The 26,650-nt window shown below is 47.3% G+C and overlaps 1 protein-coding gene across 1 annotated transcript in view; it reads left to right on the top strand.

The window, feature by feature from the left end:
* LOC309545909 (bromodomain and WD repeat-containing protein 1-like) overlaps window positions 1–26,650 on the top strand; it is a 348,182-nt gene that overhangs the window by 194,511 nt on the left and 127,021 nt on the right. The window contains exons 13-15 of the mRNA XM_082245330.1: window positions 2,679–2,777; window positions 5,895–6,045; window positions 8,987–9,121. Of these exons, the coding sequence (XP_082101456.1) occupies window positions 2,679–2,777; window positions 5,895–6,045; window positions 8,987–9,121 (385 nt within the window). The remainder of the gene's footprint in view (window positions 1–2,678; window positions 2,778–5,894; window positions 6,046–8,986; window positions 9,122–26,650) is intronic.

Genomic DNA, 26,650 nt, shown 5'->3' with positions numbered 1-26,650 from the left:
GTACTGGGGTACCTGGACGATCTCCTTCTGAGAGCAAAGTCTCCGTCTGTCCTGAATGAAGATCTGGATATCACGGTGTGAACTCTGCAAGAGTTTGGCTGGACTCCGAATTTTCAGAAATACGCTCTGACTCCGTCCAACAAGCTTGACTACCTGGGTCTGACTCTGAATTCAGCCTCAGCCCGGATTTTTTTTCCAGAAACAAAGCTGCTAAAAATGCAGCATGTGATTCAGCTCCTGGTATCCAACTGCTGATCATCTCTCAGAGCTTGCATGCAAGTGCTGGGCCTGATGGTCTCCACCTTTTTGAGGCGGTTCCATTTGCTCAGTTCCATGCCAGACCTCTGCAAACAGAGATTCTGGCAAAATGGGACAAGAATCCAAGGTCCCTGGACAATCTGATCCTGTTAAGCCAGGGTACGAGGGGATCCCCAATTTGGTGGCTTTGCTCCCCGACGCTTCGTTAAGGAAAATCCGTTCTTCCCCCTGTATTGGATGATAGTCTCCACGGACTCCAACCTGTCGGGATGGCTCGGAATCAGCCCAAGGAGTCTGGTCTCGGGAGGAGTCAATCAATATCCTATAGATTCGGGTGATTAGGCGTTGCCTGTCCCAGTGGACGGCTCGTCTGCAGGGGTATCCAGTAAGGACTCAATCGGACAACGCCATGGCCGTGGCATATGTCACCCATCAAGGGGGCACCAAAAGGTGCCCTAGCGGCCATAGAAGTAGCTGGAATTCTGAGGCGGGAATAATGATTTGTTCCAGCCCATCTGTCGTGCATATTCCAGGGGTGGAAAATTAGCAGGCGGATTACCTCAGTCGGCAGGCTCTGAGTCCAGGAGAATGTACCCTTCAATCGGAGTTTTTTCAACAATTGTGTCTCCGGTGGGGGACCCCCGATGTTGGACCTATTGGCCTTGCGCATCAACCGGAAGGTTCCGAGGTTTGTGGCCAGGTCTCTGGACCCTCTGGCAGATGCTGCGGGCGTTCTGGTGGCCCCTTGGGGCCAGTATCGCCTAATGTATGCCTTGCCTCCGCTGCAACTTCTGCTGAGACTTTTGCGCAGAATTGAAGCAGAAGGGATTCCAGTCATTCTGGTGGCACCAGACTGGCCTCGACGACCTTGGTACACAGGCCTGGTAAGGCTGGTAGCCGATGCCCCGTGGAGACTTCCTCTCCGATAAGATCTCTTGTCTTAAGGACCGATCTTCATCCTGCTTTACAGTCACTGGCTTGAATGGCCTGGCTACTGAAAGCCAGGTACTGAGGGACAGGGGGTTGTCTGATTCGGTGATTCCTACTCTGTTAAGAGCTAGGAAATCTACTTCTCTGAAGATTTACTTTTGAGTTTGGAAAGGCGTACATTACTTGGTGTGAGTCTCGGGGGTTTCCCCCATGTTCTTTTTCAATATCACGTCTGCTGGAGTTTCTACAAAGAGGTGTAGATCAGCGTTTGGCCCCGGGTACCATCAAGGTCCAGATTTCAGTTTTGGCAATTTTCTTACAACAGCTGTTGGCCTCAAATTCCTTGGTTCACACTTTTGTACAAGGAGTTTGCCACTTGCTCCGCCGGTACGGTTCCTGGTGCCTCTGTGGGATCCTAATCTTGTGCTCTGTTCTTCAAAAACCACCCTTTGAAAATATTTGTGAGATTCCTCTGCTTACCTTGTCAGACGGTGGCTTTCTTCGTAGCAATTACTTCTGCACACAGAAATTGGGGGTTTTCATTTTGGATAGTGCAAGGGAGGGTTATAACCCCTGTCAGATTTTTCACTACCTGTCCCATAACTAAACCAGAAGGAAATCAGTGCATGTTAAGGGAATCCTTTGGGGGACTCCCAGGTCACCAGAGCTAGTGTCCCTATTGGAAGATTCCCCTCTATTACTTTTCTGGGGACAGCCCAAAATTTGAATTTTTCACTTTTTAATGCTCATGGTAAACCGTACAAATAGAGAGTGAATCTCCCTAACTGCGGCACAGACCGCAATAAAAACTGACAGTGTTCTAATCCCTCTCTATTCTATCTAAAACTAAAAATATAAATAAAAAAAAAACACTTTCAAGTGGTTGTAAACCCACTTTGCTGACATTTACCTATAGGTGCTGTAAATATCTCCTAAACTTGCATAGTTTAGGAGATATTTACAGTGCATGCAGCCAATGACGTCATCGGCGCATGCGCTCTGAAAGAACGGCCACCCGTGCTGTTCCTTCAGAGCCCTGTGCCGTGACCGGTGGCTCCTGCGCGCATGCGTGGGAGTGATGTAATCGCACCAATCATATGGCCAGAGGATGCGAACCAGGAAGCAGGACGGCCGAACATGTCGGCCGTCCTGTCGCTGAGCGGGCGGCACTGCGGGGGCTTCGTTTTAAGGCAAGTTTTTTTTATAATGAGCTAGTATGCGATGCATACTAGCTCATTATGCCTTTGTCTTTACAGGTTTTTATTTTTCTAATTTTTGTACCGAGGGTTTACTTCCTCTTTAACACTGAGAGCAGGTATTCGTCTCTTCAACCGAGGAAAGAGAAGTTTGGTACTCCATTATAAGGAAGATCTAAAAATACTGAAACTTGGATGAGTCGCTTCAACTAATTTTATGCTTTTTTTTTTTTATTTTTCTTCCACTTTTAACGTGATAATCAGTGTTTGTGTTTTTTTTTTTTTTTTTTTTAGGTTCATCAGTGGAAGCAAAGATGGAACAGCTCAGATATGGAGCTCGAAACCGGAATGGCACAGTATTACGCTTGATATGAGTGTAAATATGGATGACAGGTATGTGATCACAGGAATAATTGTTACCTCAATAACCATATGCCTCAATCTTGATCTCATCCATCCTACTGAATCAACTGTAAAGTTACCTATATAGACCATATGTGGCCCACAGTTGTTGTGGTGGCCCCTGCAGTCCCTCAGAACCTCTTTGTCTGAAAACATGCTGTGCTATATACAATAAATATTCATATTTATGAAGTCAGAAGTATAGACTTTCAAAAGAAAAAAAATCTATATCACCTAGCAGGTTGCAGCATCGATTCGATGAAAGTAAAAAAAAAAAAAAAAACTCCTGAATGCAGCTTTCAAAAAAATAAATAAATAAATAACTTTTAGAACCCTTTATATTGGGAAAACTTGTTTATTATTTTTATCTCATTTACAAGAAAAATATATAGAGACAAAAAAAAACCAAACAAAATAAAAAAAGGTATTGAAGTTCTACCCACACGGGTACCAATGTAGTAATGTCTCGTAGATAGATACATGTTATAAGCACAGATAGCACTGGAATCATCAAGGTGTGGCTGAACATGATAATTCTATCAAGCAGATATGGGCGGTTTGCTATAACTCCATAGCAGAATGAGGGATGCTTCATAAATGGCCCCATCAAAACTACAGTGCATGAAACTCTTCTGTGGCAATGTAACAACCAATCGTGGTGATTCCATGGTAGGGTCAGCTAGCAATTTAGACCAGTGATCCTCAGGGCCCACTAACAGGCCATATTTTAAGTATTACCTTGGGGAGATGCAGACTAGAGTACAGCAATCACTGAGCAGCAAATGATATCACCTGGGATGTATTTTAGTTATCTTGCAAACCTGGCCTGTTAGTGGGCCCTGGGTTGAGGACCACTGATTTAGACCACACTCTCCTATTTTGCAGGGCAACCCTGATTTAGTGTTGGTATCTTTATATAGTGAAGATTTTTTTTTCACTAAGCTTTTTATAGCAGGAGATGGATGTGGAGGGGGCTGTTTTTTTTAAGTGTTAATAGCTTTCCTGGCATAGGAGAGAAGACTGACCAGTGTCCTCTCAGCTACAGTGGGAATCGGGTTCTCCTCCAGTTAAACAATATTTATTACACACAACACTTCAGTCCAGAACCCAGAAATGACAGGGCAAGTCCAGAAAATATTGTACAAATCTCCCGGGGATTGACCATATTGCCAGCACTCTGGGGAATGAGAACAATTCATTTTATGTATTCTAGAGGGAGTAAAGTAGGCCCTATGTACTACCTTTTAATTGTATAAGTCTGTCTCCCGGGAAGATCAACGTGTGAAAAGAAAAGTCCCAAATAACATCCCAGTCCTTATCCTCCAGGTGTTTGTCCATGGGTGTCCAACCTTTTGGCTTCTCTGGGCCACATTGAGTGTAGAGAAATTTTCTCGGGCCGCATATAAAATATATACTGTAGTTAAGGTATATAAGTAATAAAATGCCACTTCGCCCTTCCTATGCTAAAGCCCTCCCCAGCACTAATTTAACACAACTAGTGGATGATCCCCTCCGAGGCAGCCTCTGTAGCCGTGCCCCCAACTCGATTTCCTTCCTCCCCAGCAAAAAAAAAAAAAATTGTCAGGGGGCAGTGGGCCGCATTGCCTGCGGTTCTGGGCCGCATGCGGCCCCTGGGCCGCAGGTTGGACATGCCTGTGTTTATCACTTGGCCTTAAGAGTATCTAGGGTAGGTAGGTAGGGATATTGAGAGTAAGTGGGCATTTAAGTGGAATGTGGGCTTCTCCATACATTCAGTCCTGAGCATTGGGCGTCACTACAATGGAGGCCTGTTGAAATAGACTGGAAAAGGCATGGGAGAGCTGCTGATATCGAAAAAAGTATGTAGTGGGAACATTTAAGTCAGATGATAGGTGTGTTTCAATGAAGCATCAGTTACCATTTGTGAAATGTACTTAGTTGTATTTGGTCCATGTGGGGGCGCAACTACAGGGGTTGCAATTGCAACTGGGCCCCATGCTCTATGGGGCCTGTGCAGCTCCCCTGTACACCTGGATAGGAGGGGCGGCGTGGGCAGCATGTAGAGAAATCACTGTCCTCCTCTTTCCTTCTGTAGCTGCAGGAGGAAAATGGAGTAGATTGGTTCCTCTGTATGCTGCCCCTGCCACTCGTATCCAGTTCACCTGTGTTCTGCTTTTTCTGAGCCCCTGTGTGCTCCCCTGGTCCCCCCCTTCTGTGTTGCCCTCCACCCCACTGTGTTCCCTTCTCTCTCCTGCCGGCTGCTGCAGTTGATGTGTCACAATAGAGAACCAGGAAGGGGTCGGTAAATATGTAATTTACCAGCTTCTTCCTTTTCTGAATGGACAGAGTCATAGTCAGTGACATTGTAAAAAAAAAAAAAAAATAATAAGATGATAAATAATACAATTAAAATACCAAAAAAAATTCTACTGACTCCAGTGGGTGAACTTCCAGGATCGCAAAGGTTGCACTTGCGACCGGGCCCTGGCATTCCACCACCCTGGGGAGTCCCCATGATGTCAGGAAGGGGGCTCACTGCAGAACTTGTGAAAGAGTCCCACTGCAGGACCGTAACAAAGCGCCCTGCAATGAGAGTAAACAGTCCCAGGATCAGCAGGAAGAGCCCCAGACTTGAAGGGAAGGGCACCCCGGCCAGGGGTCCGGGGGGCCCTTCCTGGTTTCTTGCACCAGGGCCCTGAAGGTTCTAGCTACGCCTCTGGGTCCATGCTTCCGGTTTGGGCAGCAATATAGAAATGGGTTTAGGAGGGGTTCAACAAGTGTGGATTATTGGGTGAGACTGCTTGATCCGGGACGTTTTCTTTAGAATCACTTTAATCTATTATGCAGAGATACGCTTGCCATGTTTGGCCAGTAACCAGTTATAACTGCCCCAGAGTTTTTCTCGAACTAAAAGAAAAACCAGAACACTTGTACAAATCCATCCCAAACAAAAAGATAATCCAGCTAGTGTTTTACCCCGGAAAGCTCAACTATTGACACCCTTTTTCTTCTGGCAGTTGGCCTTTTCTCTTTAACAATCTGTGATTTGTCCAGAAGCAAGCTTTTGACTGAAAGTACTTTTACTTGTTTAATTGTTACTATTTTGTCCGAACTTTTTTTTATTTTTAGATACCAATGCAGCGATATTCCACAATATTCTAAGCCAAAAGTCCTCATGATTGCATGGGATCTCACTGACAACTTTGTGGTGACTGCGTGTAGCGCCCACCTGCTAAAGGTCTGGGATTCTCATACTGGCAGCCTACTGCATGTTCTGAAGGTGAGTTTCAGACTATCACACTCAAATGATTTGTTTTAATGATCTTAACTAAAGCACGGTTTGTAGCGAACATTGGCAGTTTGCTGTAAAGGGTAACTCCACTTTTGTGGGAAAAAAATAGTAAATTATAAAGAATTAATATAGCTCATACAATTGTGACACAAGTTATATTCTAATTGAATGTTATTAAAAATTGCCTTTCCCATTCAATCCGCAGCGCTGTATTTTCTGTAAAATGCAATGCGGCTGCCTTCTGTACTCAAGTGGTGTACAGAACACTCCCTAGATATGTCTTTACCTGCTTGTGTGATTGGCTTAGTGATTTTCCCAGAAGTCTGCAGTAAGGTGCAAGTGAGATTTTGAGCATCCCCTGAAACAAAAATACCATCTTTGGTGAAATCATGTCTAACGGGATGCAGACCCTAACACTTTCCTCATTAGAGCCCTGCAGGTGCAGCAGCTGACTAATGATTATAAAACCACTCCCATGCAGATCCACATGGACACAGACAAATGGACAGCTATTTCCCCAAATAACCTAAGGTAGGAATCTGCAACAGAATTTGTTAAAATCCCTTAGGAGGGAAATGCGTTTTCTTTTTTCCAACAAAAGTGGAGTTACTCTTATAAACGCAATCTAGTGTAAAATGACTAATTCCTATACAAGGTGAAACACAATGGGGGGGGGGGGGGGGTGAGAATGCGGGTGTACTATGGGAGGAGACTAAGCTGAAGCTGGTTTTTGAACTTTATTGCTGCGGTTTAATACTTAGTGTGGGGACCCAGTCAAATGCATGAAGTTTGCTTTATTAATGTTGAATAGGGATAAGTATCTGTGCAAAAGAGGTTATTGTCATCCTTTATACCTCCCCCTGCCCAGGTCCATGTGAGCTGTCTCTGCTTTGCTTCAAAATAGTTTAGACTCTCTGAGCTGCCATTGCATGAGCTGCACATATTTGTAAGGATACTGGTTACCTGACTAGCAGTTCATCTGTGTATTTGAAGTGCTGCTGCCACAGCAACTTGTAAAATCCAGCACATTATTTACATGGGCTACTAACTTGCCAACGGATCAAATGTTCACAAACTATAGATGCATTGTTGCACATCAGGGTTCGAGCTGAACTATTGCTGAATAGTAAACCCAGCAGGCCTGTATAATGTAAGGTTCACAAGCTATTCTCTTATTGCCAAGAAAGAAGGTCATGACTTGCATCAACTGATGTGTGACAGCTCCTTAACCACTTCAATACAGGAATCTTTCACCCCCTTCCTGCCCAGGCCAGCTTTCAGCGCTGTCTAATTTTGAATGACAATGGTCATGCTACACTGTACCCATATGAAATTTTTATCATTTTTTTTTTTACACAAATAGAGCTTTCTTTTGGTGGTATTTAATCACCGCTGGATTTTTTATTTCTTACAAAAAAAAAAAAGACAGAACATTTTGAAAAAAAGTAATTTTTCTCCTTCACTGATGTGCGCTGATGAGGCGGCACTGATAGGCTGCACTGATGAGGTGGAACTAATATTCCGCACTAATGGGCACTGATAGGAGGCACTAATGAGCACTAATAGGCGCCACTGATGAGCACTAATAAGTGGCGCCGATGGGCAGGCACAGACGAGCGGGCGCCGATGGGCAGGCACAGACGAGCGGGCGCCGATGGGCAGGCACAGACGAGCGGGCAAATTTTTTTACTTTACAGTAATCAGGGCACTTATGATCAGTGCCCTGATTACCTATCCTAGGCTCCCCTTTGAAGAGGAGCCTCTGATCGGTTCTCCTCGCCACACACTTACAGGCGAGGAGAGCTGATAAACGTCACTTCCTCATTTACATGTGACTGGCTGTGATTGGACACAGCCGAACACATGGTTAAAGAGCCATGTAATTGGCTCTGTAACCAGATCGGGTCGCGCCTTGTCCTAGTAACACGGCGCTGCCACGATCGCAGCACTGCGTGCCCCCGCGGGGGTATTCTGGTACGTCTTTATATGATGGCGTCCCAGAACGAGAGCTGCACCGCTCCACCGTCATTTGATGGTGGGCGGGGCAGCAAGTGGTTAAATGAAAAATTTGTATGAATTTATCTAATAGAAGACCTTACTGATTACTTCAGCCGCTGTTTAAACATGTTATAGAGTGATAGGTGATACATTGAGGTTGATGTACTAAAACTGGAGAGTGTAAAATCTGGTGCAGCTCTGCATAGAAATCTATCAACTTCCAGGTTTTATTGTCAAAACCTAATTGACAAAGTGGAAGTTAATTGGCTAAAAGGCACATCTGCACCAGATTTTGCCCTCTCCTGTTTTAGTAAATCCATCCCATTATGTGTGCCGAGGGAACTACCTTTAAATGTTTCTCTTACCTTTTTATTTTGCTTTAGCCTTGTGAATATGGTGTACTAGGTTTGTTTTATAAATAGTGTGTCCTGCTGCCCACTTTAACATGGGCCAGTGGCCAATGTCTCATTAAAACCAGATTCTCTGAAGAAAAAACCTTATGGTGTTCAAATACCACCAAAAGAAAGCTCTATTTGTGGGGGAAAAAATGACATAAATTTGGTTTAGGTACAGTGTTGCATGACTGCGCAATTGTCATTCAAAATGCAACAGCGCTAAAAACTGAAAATTGGGCAGGAAGGGGGTGAAAGTGCACTGTATTGAAGTGGTTAATATATGAAGTAGAGGAATCTCAACCTATAGTCTCACCTGTCGCCCTCCCACTCCCTAACATTTCACCCCACAAAGGGCCTCATAGAGACAAGAAAATAGTTGACTTCCATTTTAGCTGTAAATCTCTCCTTTTTGCGGAAAATCTTACTGATGTATTTTTCAACGACTATTGGGAATTTATCTTTGTGGGCGGACAGCTGGGTTGATAACTCTTATTAAAAGAATTGTTCTAGTTTCATGTGTTGTTATTTACATACAGGGTCATGAAAATGACATTTTTGTCTTGGAGCCTCATCCATTTGATCACAGGGTGATGTTATCTGCAGGGTATGATGGAAACCTCTTCATATGGGACATCGTTAATGGTGTTAAAGTAACGCATTGCTTCAATGCGGTAAGTTCTTTATGAAAATTATTTACAAAACTTTGGTTGAGACAATTGAAAGATGACCCAAGTGTGAGTTGTTAGAAATGAAATGTTTTGCAGAAAAGGCTATGTGTGGTATTCACCTTTAGGATGGGTTCAAAATATTGTGATGCAGGAACCAGCGCGATTCCAGTGTGGGTTCCCGCATCGCATATCTCTCACAGGCAGTTCACACTGTGCTATGCGAACCACTGTGGATGTCAATACAAAGTTAATGATGCCCCCAGATCAGATCGCAGTACGAACTGCCAAATAGTGCAGGAATCAGATCCGAATCCAGTGTGGACCAAAAAAGTGTCCTGCATCATTTTGGTGTGAATGGGATGCAAATTCAGCCATACAATCTGTATGGCTTAATTTGCATCGCACAGACATTGCATGTGATCTGCACAGCAGTGCAAGTTACATGCTATGTCTAACATCGCAGTAGTGTGAACCCAGCCTTAGGATCTGCATTGATGGGCTTGTGTTGATGGTATAAGTTTAATTTTTAAAGATATCAGCTGATGTACTAATTTCTGGATGTTAGATCTTAGACTGTTCACATGTCTTCCCTTATCATGTATTCTCATCTAGGTGACTGATCGCTTATTTAGATGGGTGTTTAGAATCAGTAATTATTTGTGATTCTTACAGTACAGTTACACAATATAATACAGGGCTCAAAATTTTAAGTCATGAGCTACTAGCCAGGCCTTGAGTTACTCGCCACTTGTTGCCCCACCCAAACCCTACTCTGCTCCGCCCCTAAACACGCCCTCGTAAAATATCTCAAATTGCACTGTTAAATGTTTTATTCAGAATTAAATTGCAAAAAAATATTAACAACAACAACTTTAACAGTATCAATGTAAACATAAAAGCAAAAAAGTGCTTTCCCTGAGTAAATGCCGAGTGACCACAGCGTGCCCACTTGCAATGCAGAGTGACCACAGCATGCAGAGAGACCAGTGCACTTACCAGATGCAGCGGCGGCTTCTCCTCAATCCTCCGCGTCTCCCGAGTCCTCATCCTTGGCCAATGGCAATTGTTCGCCTTTCGGCCAATCAGGAAACAGGTCTTGGACCCGCTTCCTGATTGGCCAGGAGGAGGATCCGTGTGACAATAGGGAATATTCATTCGCTATTGTCACACAATGGGTGGGCTTAGGGCGCACTGCTCTGCGCCCCGGGTCCACCCTTTTCTGAAGCCAACGCACCAGCCGCCACTGATGCTCACGCTGCGAGCCTGTGAGGGGCGGGGACATTCAGGAGGCGGAGAGGGGCGGTCCCAGGTGCCGGAGGTGGAGAGGAGCTGTACGAAAGAATGCAGGCTGCGTTGTGAACGGCGGCGTCAGGCATTAATGCATTCCCCATACAGCACAGCCCTTACTCCCCATCCTCCCACATTCCACTCGCAAAATCCGAGCAGGCGAGTGGAATTTTTGAGGGCTGATATAATAAATATATATATTCTATCAATATATTACTCCAGTGCATTCAAAGTATTTTTGATATGTACTGCAGGGAGCAACAATTCATGCTCCTCACTGCATTGGAACAGGGTTTGTGCACGACACCAGTTCTAGTGTTGTGCATCCACCCCCTCCCTCTGTGAATCTGTTCACAAAGGGCAGCATAGACACCATTGTTGTACTTTGTGAATAACACAGGAGAGTGAGCGGGGCAGAGGAACAACACTGGAAATTGAAATCATTCATAGACTCCATTCCAATGCAACAGGTAGCCAGAAGTGCGGCTCCCCACTGCACATATTAGCTGCACTCAGGGTAGCTTAGAGAGGTCTGACATAACAAATTGATAGTGTTAAAAGTATTAAAGATTAATTAGCTCTGCTTGGAGTCAAGCTTTACCACTTTAAGACCATGCTGTTTCTGGCACTTTTTGTTTAAAAGTTTAAATCCGTATCTCTGCTAGAAAATTACTTTTTTTTTTTTTTTTTGCAGAGACCTTAGGAAATAAAATGGGAAATAAAATGGGAAATAAAATGGCGACATTTGCAATTTTTCTTATGTCACACGGTATTTGCGTAGGGGTTTGCGCATGCTCGTGAAATGGCGACAAAATACGATACTTAAAAATCTCTGTAGGCGACATTTTATAACGTTTTTGCAGGTTACCTGTTTAGAGTTACAGAGGTGGTCTATCGCTAGAATTATTGCTCTAGCTCTAATGTTCGTGGCGATACCTCGTGTGGTGCGAATACTGTTTATTAAATATTTGTATGCGTATGCTTCTGCCCGCGAGCATGTAGAGATTAGGGCGCTTTAAATCTTTTTTTTTTTTCTCTTTACACATAGTAGAACACAAGGCATAAAATGAACCTGGCTACACCTATGGGCAGTCCCAGGGGGTATACTCCCTCTCCCAGCTATAGGTACTCTGTTTTTCTGCCTAGTCAGTAGTAAGGACCTAGCTCCTTGCTGGAATCTCTGGTCCTGGCAAATTTTTTTAGATAGAAATATTTTTCTACTGTTTTTTTTCCTGTGAGCTCTACAATCAACTGCTGGACTGGGCGACGGGCTGGATACTCTAGATCAGTGGTTCTTAACTCCTGTCCTCAGGACTCACTAACCGGCCAAATTTTAAGTTTTACCTTAGGGAGATGCAGACTAGAATACTGCAATCATTAAGCTGCAGATTATATAACCTGTGATGAATTTTATTTATCTTGCAAACCTGGCCTGTTAGTGGGTCCAGAGGACAGGAGTTGAGAACCACTGCTCTAGATCCAGTGGTCACCCCAGTCTGGCCAGTTAGCGCATGCAGACCTCAGCTCCGCAATAGGTCGGCCGCGACATTGGACCAGGGCTGGCCTGTGAGTTAAACTCCTTGCCAGGTCGCATACGGACTGGGTGTTGCCCTGAGTCACAACGTTCCTCCTGGCTGACCGCCCCCCCCCCCCCCCACCCCATTTCGATGGCAAGGGGTTTTGTCTGGAGCAGTGCCCGTCTGGCTCCAGATATGGTGAGCAGCTGTCCCCCCTCTCCCCCTGGAGGTTTTGGGGTGGACATGGGCCCCTTCTTGGGGTGGTCGGACCCCTAGGTTCCCCTCCTTCCCGTCAGACACGCCCCCTCCATCTGTCCCCCATCCTACCCCCCTCACTTATGCTGGGGCTGTGTGGGTGGTCTGGTCCACCTCCTGGGGTGGGGGCAGGACGCTGTTGTGATCAGATTGGGGGGGGGGGGAGGGGTGTGCGCCGGCGACTGGACGATCAGAGAGGGAGGTGTTTTACCTGGTGGGGGCTCCTGCCTGGGAGCCTCGGGTGCCGCTATTTTGCTGTAGCCTGTGTGTTTCTATGCATGGTGGCCATGTTTGTGTAGTCAGGCAGCCGTTTTGCGGTGGTTTGCCATTGAAATTAGCAGCGGCCATGACAGTGGAGCCCTGTAGGCGCCAATTGCTGCGGTTGGGAGCCCCTAGTACTGACTCCTGGATCTTTTCACTTCCTGATCGCCGCACGTGGAGTGCAGATTATCTTGGTGGCTGCAGGTGCCTGTTTCTGCTGGGTGGTGAGTCTGGTGGGGTTCTCTCCCTTTCTGCTGAGGATCGCTTTGTGCTTTGTGACTGGCGACCGGGCAGTGCAGCCAATGCAGTGGGGATTGTCTTTTTGCAGTGTTTTACATTTTTTGTGGGGTCCTTCTGGTGACTCATGGAGTCTTTGGAGCACATCTTGCCATCTGACCCCCTCTCTGAGGCTGCGGGCCCGTTCAGGTCCCAACCATTCATTGATGCACTGACAGCAGTCCTGGAGTCCTTTGTGTTCCAAGTGGAGGTGGGTTTTGGGCCACGAGCTAGCAAAAAGCACCACCGTCTTCCCCTACCTCATCGGTCTCCTCAGATCCTGAATCTTATTTGGCCGCCGCGGACATGGGTCACCCTGCTGCGACCATGCCCAAGAATCCTCAGATAGTGAGGATGTTTCCTCCACATCTGCAACCGCGCACGAAAATGCGCTGGTGGAAGCACCGATTGTATCTGTGCGTGAGACCTTGAGAATGGAGAATGCAGCTGCGACAGAGGTGCAGGTTCCATTTGGCACTCACAAGCCATCCAGAGTGGCAAAGGTGCTTCCTTTCACCCCCTATTTTGACAGAATTGTCGCTAAAGAGTGGGGACGACCAAAGCATCCCCTTGGGTTCCCTAAGCGATTTACTAGGCGTTACCCCTATGAGGAGTCCCTTATTAAGAAGGGGACTGTTCCCCCGTTGTCCACAGGTTATCATATTGAACAAGGCAACCGTGATTGCGATTGAAGAGTCCCCGGTCCTTAAGGATCTGGCTGACAGAAAGGCAGAGGCTGTTGCCCGCAATATGTACACTTTAGATGGAGAGGGATTCTGTCTGGAGTGGTGCCCGCTTGGTTCCTGGTATGGTGAGTAGCTGCCCCCCCTCCCTCTGGGGTGGACATGGGCCCCTTCTTGGGATGGTCGGACCCCCCGGTTCCCCTCCTTCCCGCAGGCAGCCCCCCCTCCCCCCCGCCGAGAGTCTCACCTCTCCACATATTCCTGGGCTGTTTGGGTTGTCTGGCCACTGTTCCTGGGGTTGGGGCAGGGGACTTACTAGCAATAAGAGGCCTGGGGGGGGGGGGGGGGGATGCGGCGCAGGCGACCGGACGATCGACTGTGCGGGGGGGGGTGTTGTACCTGGTGGGGGCTCCTGCCACAGGCCTCCCATCCTGCCTGGATCTGTTCTTGAGACCTGGTCTCCCTCCTGGGTCCCCGTATGCCTCGTGGTGCCACCATTTTGTTGTAGTCTGTGTATTCCTATACACAGCGGCCATGTTCGTGTAGTCCGGCCATCTTGCGGTGGTTTTTCATTGAAAACAGCGGCGGGCATGACAGTGGAGCACTGTGGGTGGCAATTTCGGCAGTGGGAGCCCCTCCTCATCCCCTGGTGCTGAGAGCTGGTTGATTTTACTTCCTGATCGACGCATGTGTAGTGCATTATCCTGGTGGCTGCAGGCGCTTGTTTCTGCAGGTGGTGAGTCTGGTGAGGATCGCTTGGTGCCTTGCGACCGGGTGATGCTGCCAGCGCGGTGGGGGTTGTCCTTTAGCAGTGTTTTACACCTTTTGTGGGGTCCCCCTGGTTACTCATATAGTTTTGGAGAACATTTCCCCATCTGATCACCTCTCTGAGGCTGTGGTTTCCTCCGAGTCCCAACCATTTATCCGTGCACTGACAGCGGTCCTGGAGTCCCTTGTGTCCCCGGTGAAGTTGGCTTGCGGGCGACTGGCTAGCAAAAGCGCCCCCGCCTTCCCTTTGCCTCATCTGTCTCATCAGATCCTGAATCTGATTCGGCCACTGCGGACGTGGGTCACCCTGCTGGGTGTGCAACCACGCGCCTGGAATTCTCTGATATTAACCGCTTGCCAACCGCCGCAAGTAAATTTACAGCGGCGGTCAGCCCCGGCCAGGCAGAGTGACGTTAATTAACGTCACTAGCCTGGGAGGGTCTGGGGAGTGAGCGCGTGCCCGCGCGGTCACGAACCCCCCCCCCCCCCCCCCCCCCCCCGCGCGTGTGACTGGCGGACCCGATGTATGCCGGTCACTCGGCGATCGTTGGGGGAGAGGGAGAAAGTCAGGCGGCTTGTGTAAGCAAGCCACCTGTCATTCTCCTCGGTGTAAAAACACTGATCAGACGGATCTACTATGTAGAACCGTTGATCAGTGTCCTTACAGCTCAAGCCACAGCCAATCACAGTAGAAAGCACGCCCCTAGGGACACACACAGCCCCTCCCTCCCAAATAAAGTTAACCCCTTCACTACCAGTGTATTTTTACAGTAACAGTGCATATGTATAGCACTGATTACTGTAGAAATGTCACTGGTAACCCCAAAAATGTCAGTCAAGGGTCCGATCTGTCCGCCACAATGTCGCAGTACCGCAAAAAAAAATCGCAGATTGCCGCCATTACGCGTTAAAAAAAAAACAACAAAAATTACAAAAATCTTTCCCTTTGTTAGTAAACGCGATAACTTTTGCGCAAACCAATAAAAATACGCTTTTTGCGATTTTTTTTTTTTTTTTTTTTTTTTTACCAAACATAGGTAGGATAAAACAAATTGGCCGAAATTGTTAAAAAATTTTGATTTTTAAATTTTTTTTTTTGGGGAATTTCATATAAAAAAATGTGAAAAATATTGTTATTTTTGCAAAATTGACGCTCTTTTTTTGTTTATAGCGCAAAAAGTAAAAAGCGCACAGGTGATCAAATACCACCAAAAGAAAGCTCTGTTTGTGGGAAAAAAGACGTCAAATTCGTTTAGGTACAGCGTCGCACGACCGCACAATTGTCCGTTAAAGTCACGCAGTGCCGAATCGCAAAATACCCCCTGGTCGTTTAGCAGCCAAATCCTCCGGGGCTTAAGTGGTTAAGGATGATTCCTCCACGTCTGCGAACGAAAAGGTGCTGGTGGAAGCACTGATTGTATCTGTGCATGAGACTCTAAAGATGGAGGACGCAGCTGAAGCTGCGACGGAGGCACAGGTACCCTTTGGCACTCACAAGCCATCCAGAGCGGCAAAGGTGTTTCCTTTCCCTGCCTAGTTTGACAGAATTGTTGCTAAGGAGTGGGGACGACTAAAGCATCCCCGTGGGTTTCCTACGCGCTTTACTAGGCGTTACCCCATATGAGGAGTCCCTCCGCTTTCCAGATTTCCAGAAACAAGGCAACTATGATTCCGGTTGAAGAGTCCCCGGCCTTTAAGGATCCGGCTGACCGGAATGCAGAGGCTGTGGCCCGCAATATGTACACTTTGGCTGGTTCGGCAATGAGGCCGGCATTCACCATTGCCCTGGTGTCGCAGACTCTGACTGAGTGGGCTAAGCTCCTACACCATGACCTGAAGGGGGGAACAGCTCCCCCTGCTTATGCCGAGCTGGCGGACCAGCTTGTCCAGGGGCTGCAGTTCATCTGTGATGCCTCTTTGGATGCGGCTCCCTTGATGGCTCACCTCTGTTTTAGCAGTGGTCCTTCGGTGTGTCTTTTGGCTCAAGTGCTGGTCTGTGGATCAGACTTCAAAAAGGCCTTGACTGATCTTCCTTTTCAGTTCAAATGATTTTTATTGCAATTTACTCAAACAGGTGTAAATGTGCAAGCAGGTGAAATTCAACAGTATATCACGGCAATATAACCAAATAACAACAGGGTAAAGAGAAGCGTGTACAGCAGGTTTAAGCCTTGGCGCATTAAATCAATGATGTATAATGTATGCATGCCATGCCCTCTATCTGCAAAAGTTGGTAATGCTGATATGAACTTTCACATATTAACTTCTGTCCCAGGGAGGCACACTATCGCCACCTAGCGTTCAAACAAGAAATGACAGGGTCTAATGTCATCAGATGAAGTTAGTTGTAGAAATGTGTTCTATACCAATGAGTCCATTGTTGCCATTTGGATTTTTCCATTTGATAAAGCTTACATGTGGGGGTCATAAGTAATTCAAATGTGTGGTGGGTTTGGGTTGTATTAATAATCTCCAAGAGAGATGGAGGCTGATCGCACTTCCATTTTCTGGTAATGCCAATTCTGGTTGCTAGGAGTACATTTAACACTAATTTGCGGGATTGCAATGCAATGTTTTCGATTGAGAAGTTCAACAGGGCCAGCTCAGGTGACTGAGGGAGTGAGACTTCTATGATTTTGGAGAGCATTTGGAACACTTTTGTCCATAATGTGAATATGGGGGGACATTCCCACAGAATGTGTTTGATAGTACCCACATGGCCACACCCCCTCCAGCATGTGGATGGGGAGTTTGGAGCAAAGTTCACTATGTTGGATGGTGTAAGGTACCACCGGAGAGATATTTTTAGGTGTAGTTCCCTAAGAGATGCGCTGAGTGTGGCTTTATATCCCGATGTTAGTGCTATTTTCCATTAGTACGGGGTGAATGTGTGCCCTAGGTCTTGTTCCTATTTCACAAGGGGGGGGGGGGGGGAGTCTTGGTGAATGTGCTTTTTTTCTCCAAGTATGGGGTAGATAGTCGATATACCCTTAGCTATTGGCAAGGGAGACGTTCGATATCCCCAAATTTTGGTAGGAATCTTAGCTCTAAGCTGAGGGTTTTGATGCAGACAGGATGCAATCTGTTTGTATCGATATCATTCCGCTGTGTCTAGGTGTAGTTAAGAGGACAATTGCAAAAATGGTTTGAGGGAGCCTTCAGAATAAAGTGTATCTAATGATACAAGGGCTTTTTGCAGCCACGGGAGTAAGTTTGTCAGGAACAATTTGGAGTACACTTAGTAGCTGAAGAGTGATTGTGTTGAGTGGTGTGCACTTCCATCTGGTGTGTGTCAAGTAAAGCCATGCCGAAACCGGTGCCCTAATGGTTGGGGAAATATAGGCTGGTAGTTTGTCTCCTCTCTTTTTACTGCATAGCCAGGTGGTGAGGTTATGGTGAGGGGTCAAATCCCGTTCTATCAGTCCCCAAAGATTATCGGGAGAATGCTGGAACCATGTGCGTAGTTGTGACAGTATAGTAGTGAAGTAATACTCCTCTAGGTTTGGTAAAGAGGCACCCCCCACATCTTTAGTTTTCATTAAGGTGTTTCTAGAACATCTGGCTCTTTTACCCTGCCATAAATAGCGGGATAGCATAGACTGCAGTGCGTGTATGAAGGATTTGGGAATGGGTATGGGCAGAGACCTATAGAGAGAGAGTAGTTTGGGCAAGGTGCACATCTTAAAGGCTGCTAACCTTCCTGACCACGTGAGTTCAAATTTGGATAGAGACTGCAGTTCTTTAGACATTTGTGATTTAAAGGGGGCAAAGTTGGCTTGGAATAGGCGTTTCGTAGACCTAGTAAGAGTTATACTTAGGTAAGTGATACCAGCATCAGTCCATTTATATGGGAAAGAGCGTGTAAGGATATTTCTAGTTATGCCATCTATCCCTAGGTCTAAGATGTGGGATTTGGCTTCATTCACTTTATACAGGGATACATCTCCAAACTCCGTGAGAATGTGTTTAATCCTCGGAAGGGATGTAGTGGGGTTGGAGACCATCAGGATCACGTCATCTGCGAATAAGCTGTGTGCCTACAGTGATGCCTGTAATGCGTGAGTCTGTCTGTATTTTCTGGGCTAAGGGTTCTATAGCTAGGTTAAAGATAAGGGGAGAGAGAGGACATCCCTGCCTCGTCCCATTCATAATGTCAAAAGGTTTGGATAACAAGTTGTCTATTAGAACCTGGGCAGAGGGATGTGAGTACAATGCTAGTATGGCCGAGTACATTCTACCATCTATGCCGAAGCACCTCTCGGAGGTAACCCCAATGAACCCTATCGAACGCCTTCTCTGCGTCTAATGAAAGAAGCAGAGAATGCGTTCTGGTGGTATCCGCGGCATGTATGATATTAATAAGCCTTCTGGTTGCGTCCGCTGACTGCCTCCCCTTTGGTCTTTGTGTATAAGTTGCGGTAAAATTGGCATCAGTCTGTTGGCTACAGTTTTTGCATATATTTTAATGTCAGTGTTAAGCAGGGATATTGGGCGGAGGTTTTGCGGGGAATTGGGTTCTTTGCCTGGTTTAGGTAGAGTTATTACGGTTGCTGTAAGCATTTCTGTCGGGAACTTGGATGAAGAGGCGGCATCATTAAAGACTGCGCATAGATGGAGAGCTAGGGTCTCTTTCAATAGCTTATAGTACTCGTTAACAATGCCGTCAGGACCTGGGGATTTTCCCATTGGTAAGGACGTGATGGCTTTACATATCTCCTCTATCGTGAAGGGGGCATTAAGTTGTGCAGGGGGAAGAGAAGGGAGGGCAATGCTATTGAGAAACTGAGTTCGGGGGTAGGGGATGTGTTTTAGGAAGCCTGAAGGTTGTACAAGGAGTCATAGTAGCTACTAAATAATTTGCAATGTCTCTAGGATCTTGTAACACTTCGCCTTTGCGCGGGTGTATGATGGAGCTAATTTTGTTTTTAGCGCGTTGGCCCTTAAGTTTGGCGGCTAACAATTTACCCGCCTTGTTGCTGGTGGCATAGTATTTGTCTTTGGACTTTTGTAGATTTCTCTCATAAGTGTCGAAGGTATGACCGAAGTTCCTTTCGAAGTGTCGTGAGTTTCTTTTTTAGGTCCGAAGAGGGATTGTTTTGGTTCTGGAATTCAATGAAGTAATTTCACGTGGTGTTCTGTCTGTGTTGCGACCGCTTCTTATTTGTCCTATGTTGCAATTGAATCAATACCCCCCTACTGAATGCCTTATGGGCACTCCAGAGAGTCGCGGACTCCTATACCGACCCCACATTGTCTCGAAAGAATTCTATTTACTGAGTTTCGAAGAAATTCGCTTTTTCTGGTAGTTTGAGGATATCAGCCCTCGCCCGCCAAGGTTTTTGAGTGGGAGTTGTAGGAGATAGTGTTATCAAAATGCTCACAGGAGCGTGACCTGACCATGTAATTGGGGCTATCTTGGAGTCCGCTGCTCACCGACGGAACACTTTATCAGTTAAGATTACATCTATGCGTTAATATGTATTGTGAACTGCAGAATGATGAGAGAACTCTCGGTCGGAGGGGTGGTGGCACCTCCACACATCGTGGAGGCCATTTCGTTGCATAAAACCTTGTAAGGACTGTTGGTGTCTGGTGGTCTTAACTGAAGTATCCATAAGTCTTGTCAGGTGGAAGATTGAAGTCTCTGCATAGTATTAGGGGTCCTTTCTGGACGGATCGTATTTTTTTGATCGTGCGGTTCAGGAACCGAACTTGAATACTGGGGACGTATATTGAGACCAAAGTCACAGTGCAGCCATCTATGGAGCCCACCACAGTAAGGTATCTGCCATTGGGATCTGCTACAGTTGATATGAGGTTAAAGTCCAGTGAGTTGTGGATTGCTATCAGGACCCTTTTTCTTTTCTTGGAGCAGGACGCTGTGAATACAGTGGGATAGTCCCTGTGGGTGCAGACGGGAGCATACGCATCCAGAAAGTGAGTCTCCTGGGCACAGATAATTTTGGCATTGCTCCTGGTAGCTTTGCGCCACAATCATGCACGTTTGGCTGGGTGGTTTAAGCCATTAACGTTCAATGATAGTATTTTAACTGACATGAGTGGGCACAAGTTCGTGTGGTGTATAGTTTCTCACGCATCCGCGGATATTCATAATACAATTGATGAATCGAAGGGTAGCATGGCATGAGATGAGTTCTTCGTTGTTAGATCTGTAATAGCTGAAAGAGATGCTTGTGTAGTGGTCGGTGGTCCAGTAGGTCAGAGAGGCTGTAGACACGCTGTTCAGGATTGATTCATCAATTGCACCTGCATAGGGGGGAGGGAAAAAACAAAGCCGGACAAACCAACCATAAACAAACAAACATGGTGGGGATAACAGGCATAATTAGCCGTCTAGACCTGCTAGATTTCATGTGTCCCTCATGCTGTGCTGCAGCACAGAATGCCATTGCTGAAGCACTCTACTTGGGGATTTTTTTGCTCCTATTGGGGGTGCTGGTTCGGGGATTATGCCCCAAGATTGAAGCAGGGAGATGCCTCTATCCAGAGTGGTGACAGAGTGTGATACTCCATTCCTCTCCACCACGATCTTTGAGGGGTGTTTCCATTTAGACGGAAGGTCCTGATTCCGCAGCGCTTTCGTGATGGTAGATAGTTGTCTGCGCATATCCAGGGTGTGTTTGGATAAGTCTGCAAAGATTTGAACAGTGGAATAGGGGTCAGGGAGTTGGCCAAGGGAACTAGATTTGGCGAGAATGGCTTCCTTCGTTTGGTAGAAGTGCACACGTAATAATGTGTCGCGAGGTATGTGCTGAGGAAGAAAAGGGGGCTTCGGGACCCTGTGGATGCGGTCGATAGTGAGCTCCAGGAGAGTCGCTCCAGGAAGGATAGCAGAGAAAATATCAAGGGCAAATTTGTGTAGCTCAGCAGGAAGCACGGATTCAGGGATGCCCCGGATCTTAAGATTATTTCTTCTGGAGCGGTCCTCCAGATCAGCAATCTTCGCTTTGAGCCAGTGTCGCTCTTCAACGTTCTCTTCATGTGCTTCTACCAAATCATTGACAGTGGTGACTATATCAGATACTGAGGATTCTACATTATGAACCCTGTCTCCTAAGGAGTGGACTTCTGCAGTGAATCTATTAGCAAGTGTCACAATGTCAGATTGTAAGGAGGTGTGGAGGGTGAACATCATCTATTTAAGAGCAGTCTCCAGGATAGGTTGGCCTGCAGTGGGAAAAGCGGCTATGGGAGAGGTCCCCAAGGAGATTGGTAGTTAGGTGTTAATCGAACAGCTAGGCGCTTGGGCCTTGTCAGGGTTTTCAAGCCTTATTTTAGATTTGGCCGGGCTGCTGCATGAAGGGCTGGAGGATTCTGAGGCATGAGGGGAGAGATTACCTTTTGTCTGTATGTCCTCTGGAGGGTACTTCTTCCAGGAGATCCGTCTAATGAACCCGCTGCCTCTCCGGGGCGGCAAGGCCCGGGCCGCCGGCACCATCTTGTCGGCCGCCTCGAGGTGGTGGCGGGGAGAATGCGGTTAGTTTTTTCGGCCCTGTCTCCTCTTTTCGCTTCCGGGACATAGCGGGTGTGTGCTTTGCTGTGTCTGCACTCGATTCGGGTATGGATCCTGTTCCTGTAGCTGAGGATGGCCCTGGATGTGATCGTCTGGCGGCGGAGCGAGGAATCAAGTGTCCATCTCGGTCCCGTGCTGGCCACGCCCCCGACTGATCTTCCTTTTCAAGGAGATCGCCTGTTTGGAGCTACCCTGGAAGACGTTATTAAAGGTCTCACAGGGAGAAGAGTACTTTCTTATTCGGTCATTAACAGACACAGCTCCGGAATCTTCTTGACCTTTGGGTTATGCTGCCCCCTACAGGAGTAGAACATTAGGCAGGAAAAAGCATTGTTTTTTCTCATTTTTTTTTTGCCTGTGTGATTCCTTGGTTAACCATGAAATCCCTGGAGCACATTTCACCACCTGATCCCTTCTCGGAGGTGGTGGGCACTTCTTGGTCCCAGTCCACTTTGTCTGCAATGACGGCGGGCCATGGAGTCCTTAGTGTCTTAAGGTTGATGGTTCTGCATAAACGGACTAACAAAAAGCATCCACCACCTTCGCCTGCTGCTTCCTCAGATCAGAAGTATGATCTGGCAGCCGTGGACGCGTGTCATCCTGTTGGGTGTGTGTCCATGTACCCTGAGTACTCTGATAGTGAGGATGATTCCTTTTCTACTACAGCTGCACATGAAAAAGTGCTGGTGGATGCGTTAATTGTATCAGTGTGGGAAACTTTAAAAATGGAGGATGCGGCTGCTTCTGAGGCGCCGGCCACCTTCGATCCGAATATTCTCAAAAGCGGCAAAGGTTTTTCCTTTTCCTGCTTATTTTGACAAAATTGTTGCGAGTCAGTGGGGTTGCCCTAAACGCAATGTGGCGGGGTATCTAAGCGTTTTGCTAGAATGTACCCCTTTGAAGAGTCCCTATTAAAGTGGACAGTCTCGCCTGTGGTGGATTCTCAGGTTTCCAGGCTGAAACAATCCACTCTAATTCCGGTGGAGTAGTCTCCAGCATGTAAAGACCCTTTTGATAGGAAAGCAAAGACCTTGGTCCGACACATGTTTACTGTGGCCGGTTCCATTCTTAGGCCTGTGTTCACCATTGCCCTGGTGTCCCAGACCTTGAAAGAGTGGGCAAAACTTTTGCGGCAGGATCTGGAGGGGGGAACAGCTTTCCCCTGCTTTTACGTAGCTGACAGACCAGTTGGTCCAGGGGTTGCAGTTTATCTGTGATGCCTCTCTGAATGTGGCTTTGTGACAGCAGTGGTCCTTCGGCGCATGATATAGCTAAAATGCTGGTCTGCTGACCAAGCTTCCAAGAAGGCCTTATTCGGTCTCCCCTGTGTGGGGGGTCGCCTGTTCGGGTCTTCCCTGGATGAAATCATTAAGAAAATTACAGGAGGGAAGAGTACTCTCCTCCCACAGGCTTCCAGGGACAAGGAGTCTCGTAGCTGACGTGGTCCTTTCTCTCGGCTCATAAGCAGCTTTTTCGTTCCTCGGGATTTCAAGACAAAGGATCCATATCAATTAGGACCGTCTCCGGAGGTTCCAAGAGGCCCTGGCCTGGTAAGCCAAGAGTAGGCCCTTCCAGGCGTGCAGACAAGCCCTTTTCTGCCTGAAGGGGGGCCCTTACCAGTATCTGGGGTGGGGGGACGTCTTCACTTTTTTCCGGATCCGTGGACCTCCCTGATTCAAGACGGGTGAGTCCACGAGCGGATTCGTCTGACTACAAGATTGAATTACGGTCTTAGCCTTCAGAGAGGTTTTTTTCCTTCTAACCTGCGTTTGGCCCCAGACCGCTTGCGTGGTCACTTCGGGGCAGAACAGGGGTGATTGTACCGGTTGCAAACTCGAACGTTTTAGGGGTTTCCTTTCCAACTTGTTTACAGTTCCCAAAGTTCCGTCCAATCCTGGACCTCAAGACCCTGAACTGCTTTGTGCGGGTACAGAAGTTACGGATGGAGTCCATTCGTACGGTAGTGGCATCCCTTCATCAAGGGGATCTTCTGGCCTCTATCGATATCAAGGATGCTTACCTCCATATCCCCATATATGTTAAGACATCAGCGCTTCCTCCGCTTTGCCATGGGCGAGGAGCATTATCAATTAGTGGCGTTACTCTTTGGTCTTGCCTCAGCTCCTCGGGTATTCACAAAAGTGTTGGCCCCGATGTTAGCGTTGTTGTGACAGCGAGGGGTTGCAGCACTGGGGTACCTGGACGATCATCTTCTGCGAGCAGAGTCTCCGACTGCTCTACAGGGCAACCTGGACATCTCTGTGCGGTCTCTGCAGGAGTTTGGTTGGACATTGAATAATCCAGAAGTCTGCTCCGGTTCTGTCCACCAAGTTGGATTCTCTGGGTCTGATTCTGGACTCTGCCTCAGCCAGGGTGTTTCTTCCGTTGGACAAGCTCCTGGAGCTGCAGAATGCAATTCAACTTCTGTTGTCCAGCGGTCGGTCGTCTCTCAGGACTTGCATGCGGGTGCTGGGCTTGATGGTGTCTACCTTCGAGGCAGTTCCGTTTGCACAGTTCCACATAAGACCTATGCAGAGAGAATTTCTTGCCAAATGGGACAAGAATCCAAAGTCTCTAGACAATTTGATTCTGTTGAGCTGAGGTACGAGAGGGTCCCTGATTTGGTGTCTTCGCGCTCCGGCTCTTCGACAGGAAAAATCCTTCCTTGCCCTGTACTGGATGGTGGTCACCACGGATGCCAGCCTGTCCGGGTGGGGAGGTGTCTTGGGCACCGATTGTGCTCAGGGGGTTTGGAATCCAGAGGAGTCCAGACTACCGATCAATATACTGGAACTTCGGGCAATCAGACATTGTCTGGCCCTTTGGACAATTCGTCCTCAGGGGTGCTGGTACGGATTCAGTTGGAAAATACCACAACTGTGGCATATGTAAATCACCAAGGGGGCACAAAGTGTCCTAGGGGCTAGTAAAGCAGCCGACATTCTAAGGTGGGTGGAACATTTAGTTCCAGCCCTCTCTGTTGTGCATATTTCAGTGGTGGAAAATTGGCAGGCAGTTTACCTCAAGTCGAAAGGTGTTTGGACCCTGGGGGAATGGTCACTTCATCCGAATGTGTTTCATCAGCTGTGTCTCTGGTGGGGAACTCCTGAGGTGGACCTGTTGGCCTCTGGTCTCAACAGAAAGGTGCACAGATTTGTGGCAAGGTTTCAGGATCCTTGGGGCTAGTACAGTCTGATGTACGCCTTTTCCCCTCTAAAACTTCTGCGAAAGATCGAGGCAGAAGAAATTCCAGTCCTCCTAGTGGCCCCAGACTGGCCTCGCCAGTCTTGGTATGCAGATCTAGTACAGCTGGCCGCCGATGTCCCTTAGAGACTCCCTCTCAGAGAAGATCTATTGGCTCAAGGGCCGATCTTCCATCCTGCTTTACAGTCGCTGGCTTTAACTGCTTGGCTGTTGAAAGCCAGGTGCTGAACGATAGGGGGTTGTCTACCTCTAGGAAGATTTACTATCGTGTTTGGAAGGTCGTACATTGAGTGGTGTGATTTTCTGAGGGTTTCCCCCTGTTCCTTTTCCTTGGCTCAAATTTTGGCTTTCCTCCAAAGAGGTATGGAACGGCGCCTGGCCTTGGATACAATCAAGGGCCAGGTTTCGGCCTAGGCAATTTTCTTTCAATGTCCCTTGGCTACGCATTCTTTAGTTCGCACCTTCGTTCAGGGGGCTCCCCCAGTACGGTCTCTGTTGCCCCCTTGGGATCTCAATTTGTTGCTGTTGGTTCTTCAGAAACTGCCTTTCAATAATTGCGAGATTCCTCTGCTTGCATTGTCCCAGATGGTAGCTTTCCTGGTGGCTATTACTTCTGCACGCAGGGTATTACTTCTGCCACAACCATTTCCAGATGGATCAGACAGACCGTAGTTCAGGCCTATTCAATCAAGGGGCAGGTTCCTCCTTTCCCTGTTAAAGCGCATTCTACATGGCCGCTTAGTGCCTCCTAGGCCTTCCGCCATCATCCATCAGTGATGCAGGCTTGCAAGGCTGCCACTTGGTTGTCTGTGCACACTTTCACAAAATTTTAAAAAGTAGAAGCGCTGGCATCTGTGGATGCTGCTTGTGGCCGCAATGTTTTGCAGGCTTCTGTTTGAGAGGACTAGTCCTCTTTGAGGGTGTATGTTTTTTTTCAAGTGAGCTCCAGTTGTTCCAGGTTGAGCTCCATGTTACCTGATTGGCTAGGTTTAGCCTTTGGGAATTTTTTTCTGCTGTTTTTTCCCACCCCTCATGTTTAACACTACTTTGGAACATCCCAATGGTCAAGAAGATTCTGAAGCTGTGTCCGTCAATGAACGAAAGAGAAAATTTTGCATTTTTGTCTTACCTTAAAATCCTTTTCTCTGATGTTCATTGACGGACACAGAACCCACCCATCTATTGAGTTGGGTTATATTTCTTCTGGCACTGCTTGTAACAAAACCGAGTGCTTATAGCAGGCAGGGGAAATATATCCCCAGGGACTGCCCAATAGGTGTGGTAACGTTTCCCCCCCCCCCCTGCTTAGTGTCCTGCTCCTGTAAGGGGCAGCATAACCCAATGGTCAAGAAGATTCTGGAGCTGTGTCCGTCAATGAACACCAGAGAAAAGGATTTTACGGTTAGACAAAAATCCAATTTTCTCTGTCGCTCATTGACAGATGCAGTCCTCTTTGATTAATATCAGTAGGGTTATACTGCCCCCTACAGGAGTAGGACACTAGGCAGGAAAAACATTCTGGCCACACCTTAGGGGCAGTCCCAGAGGGTATATCCTCTCTCTCCCTGCTACAGGATGTCAGTTTTTTTCTGCCTAGTCAGGCCCTAGAAAGGGGTTGCCTGCATCTGCCGCGACTATCTCTAGATGGATCAGACAGACGGTGGTACAGGCTTATTCTATTAAGGGTCGGGTTCCTCCGTTCCCTGTTAAGGCGCACTCCACTCGAGCGCTTAGTGTTTCCTGGGCC

This window comes from Pelophylax lessonae (genome assembly GCF_965119305.1).
Source record: "Pelophylax lessonae genome assembly, chromosome: 2".
Classification (NCBI taxonomy): domain Eukaryota; kingdom Metazoa; phylum Chordata; class Amphibia; order Anura; family Ranidae; genus Pelophylax; species Pelophylax lessonae.
Note: the sequence above shows the minus strand (reverse complement) of the source record. Positions and strands in the feature narration are given on the sequence as shown.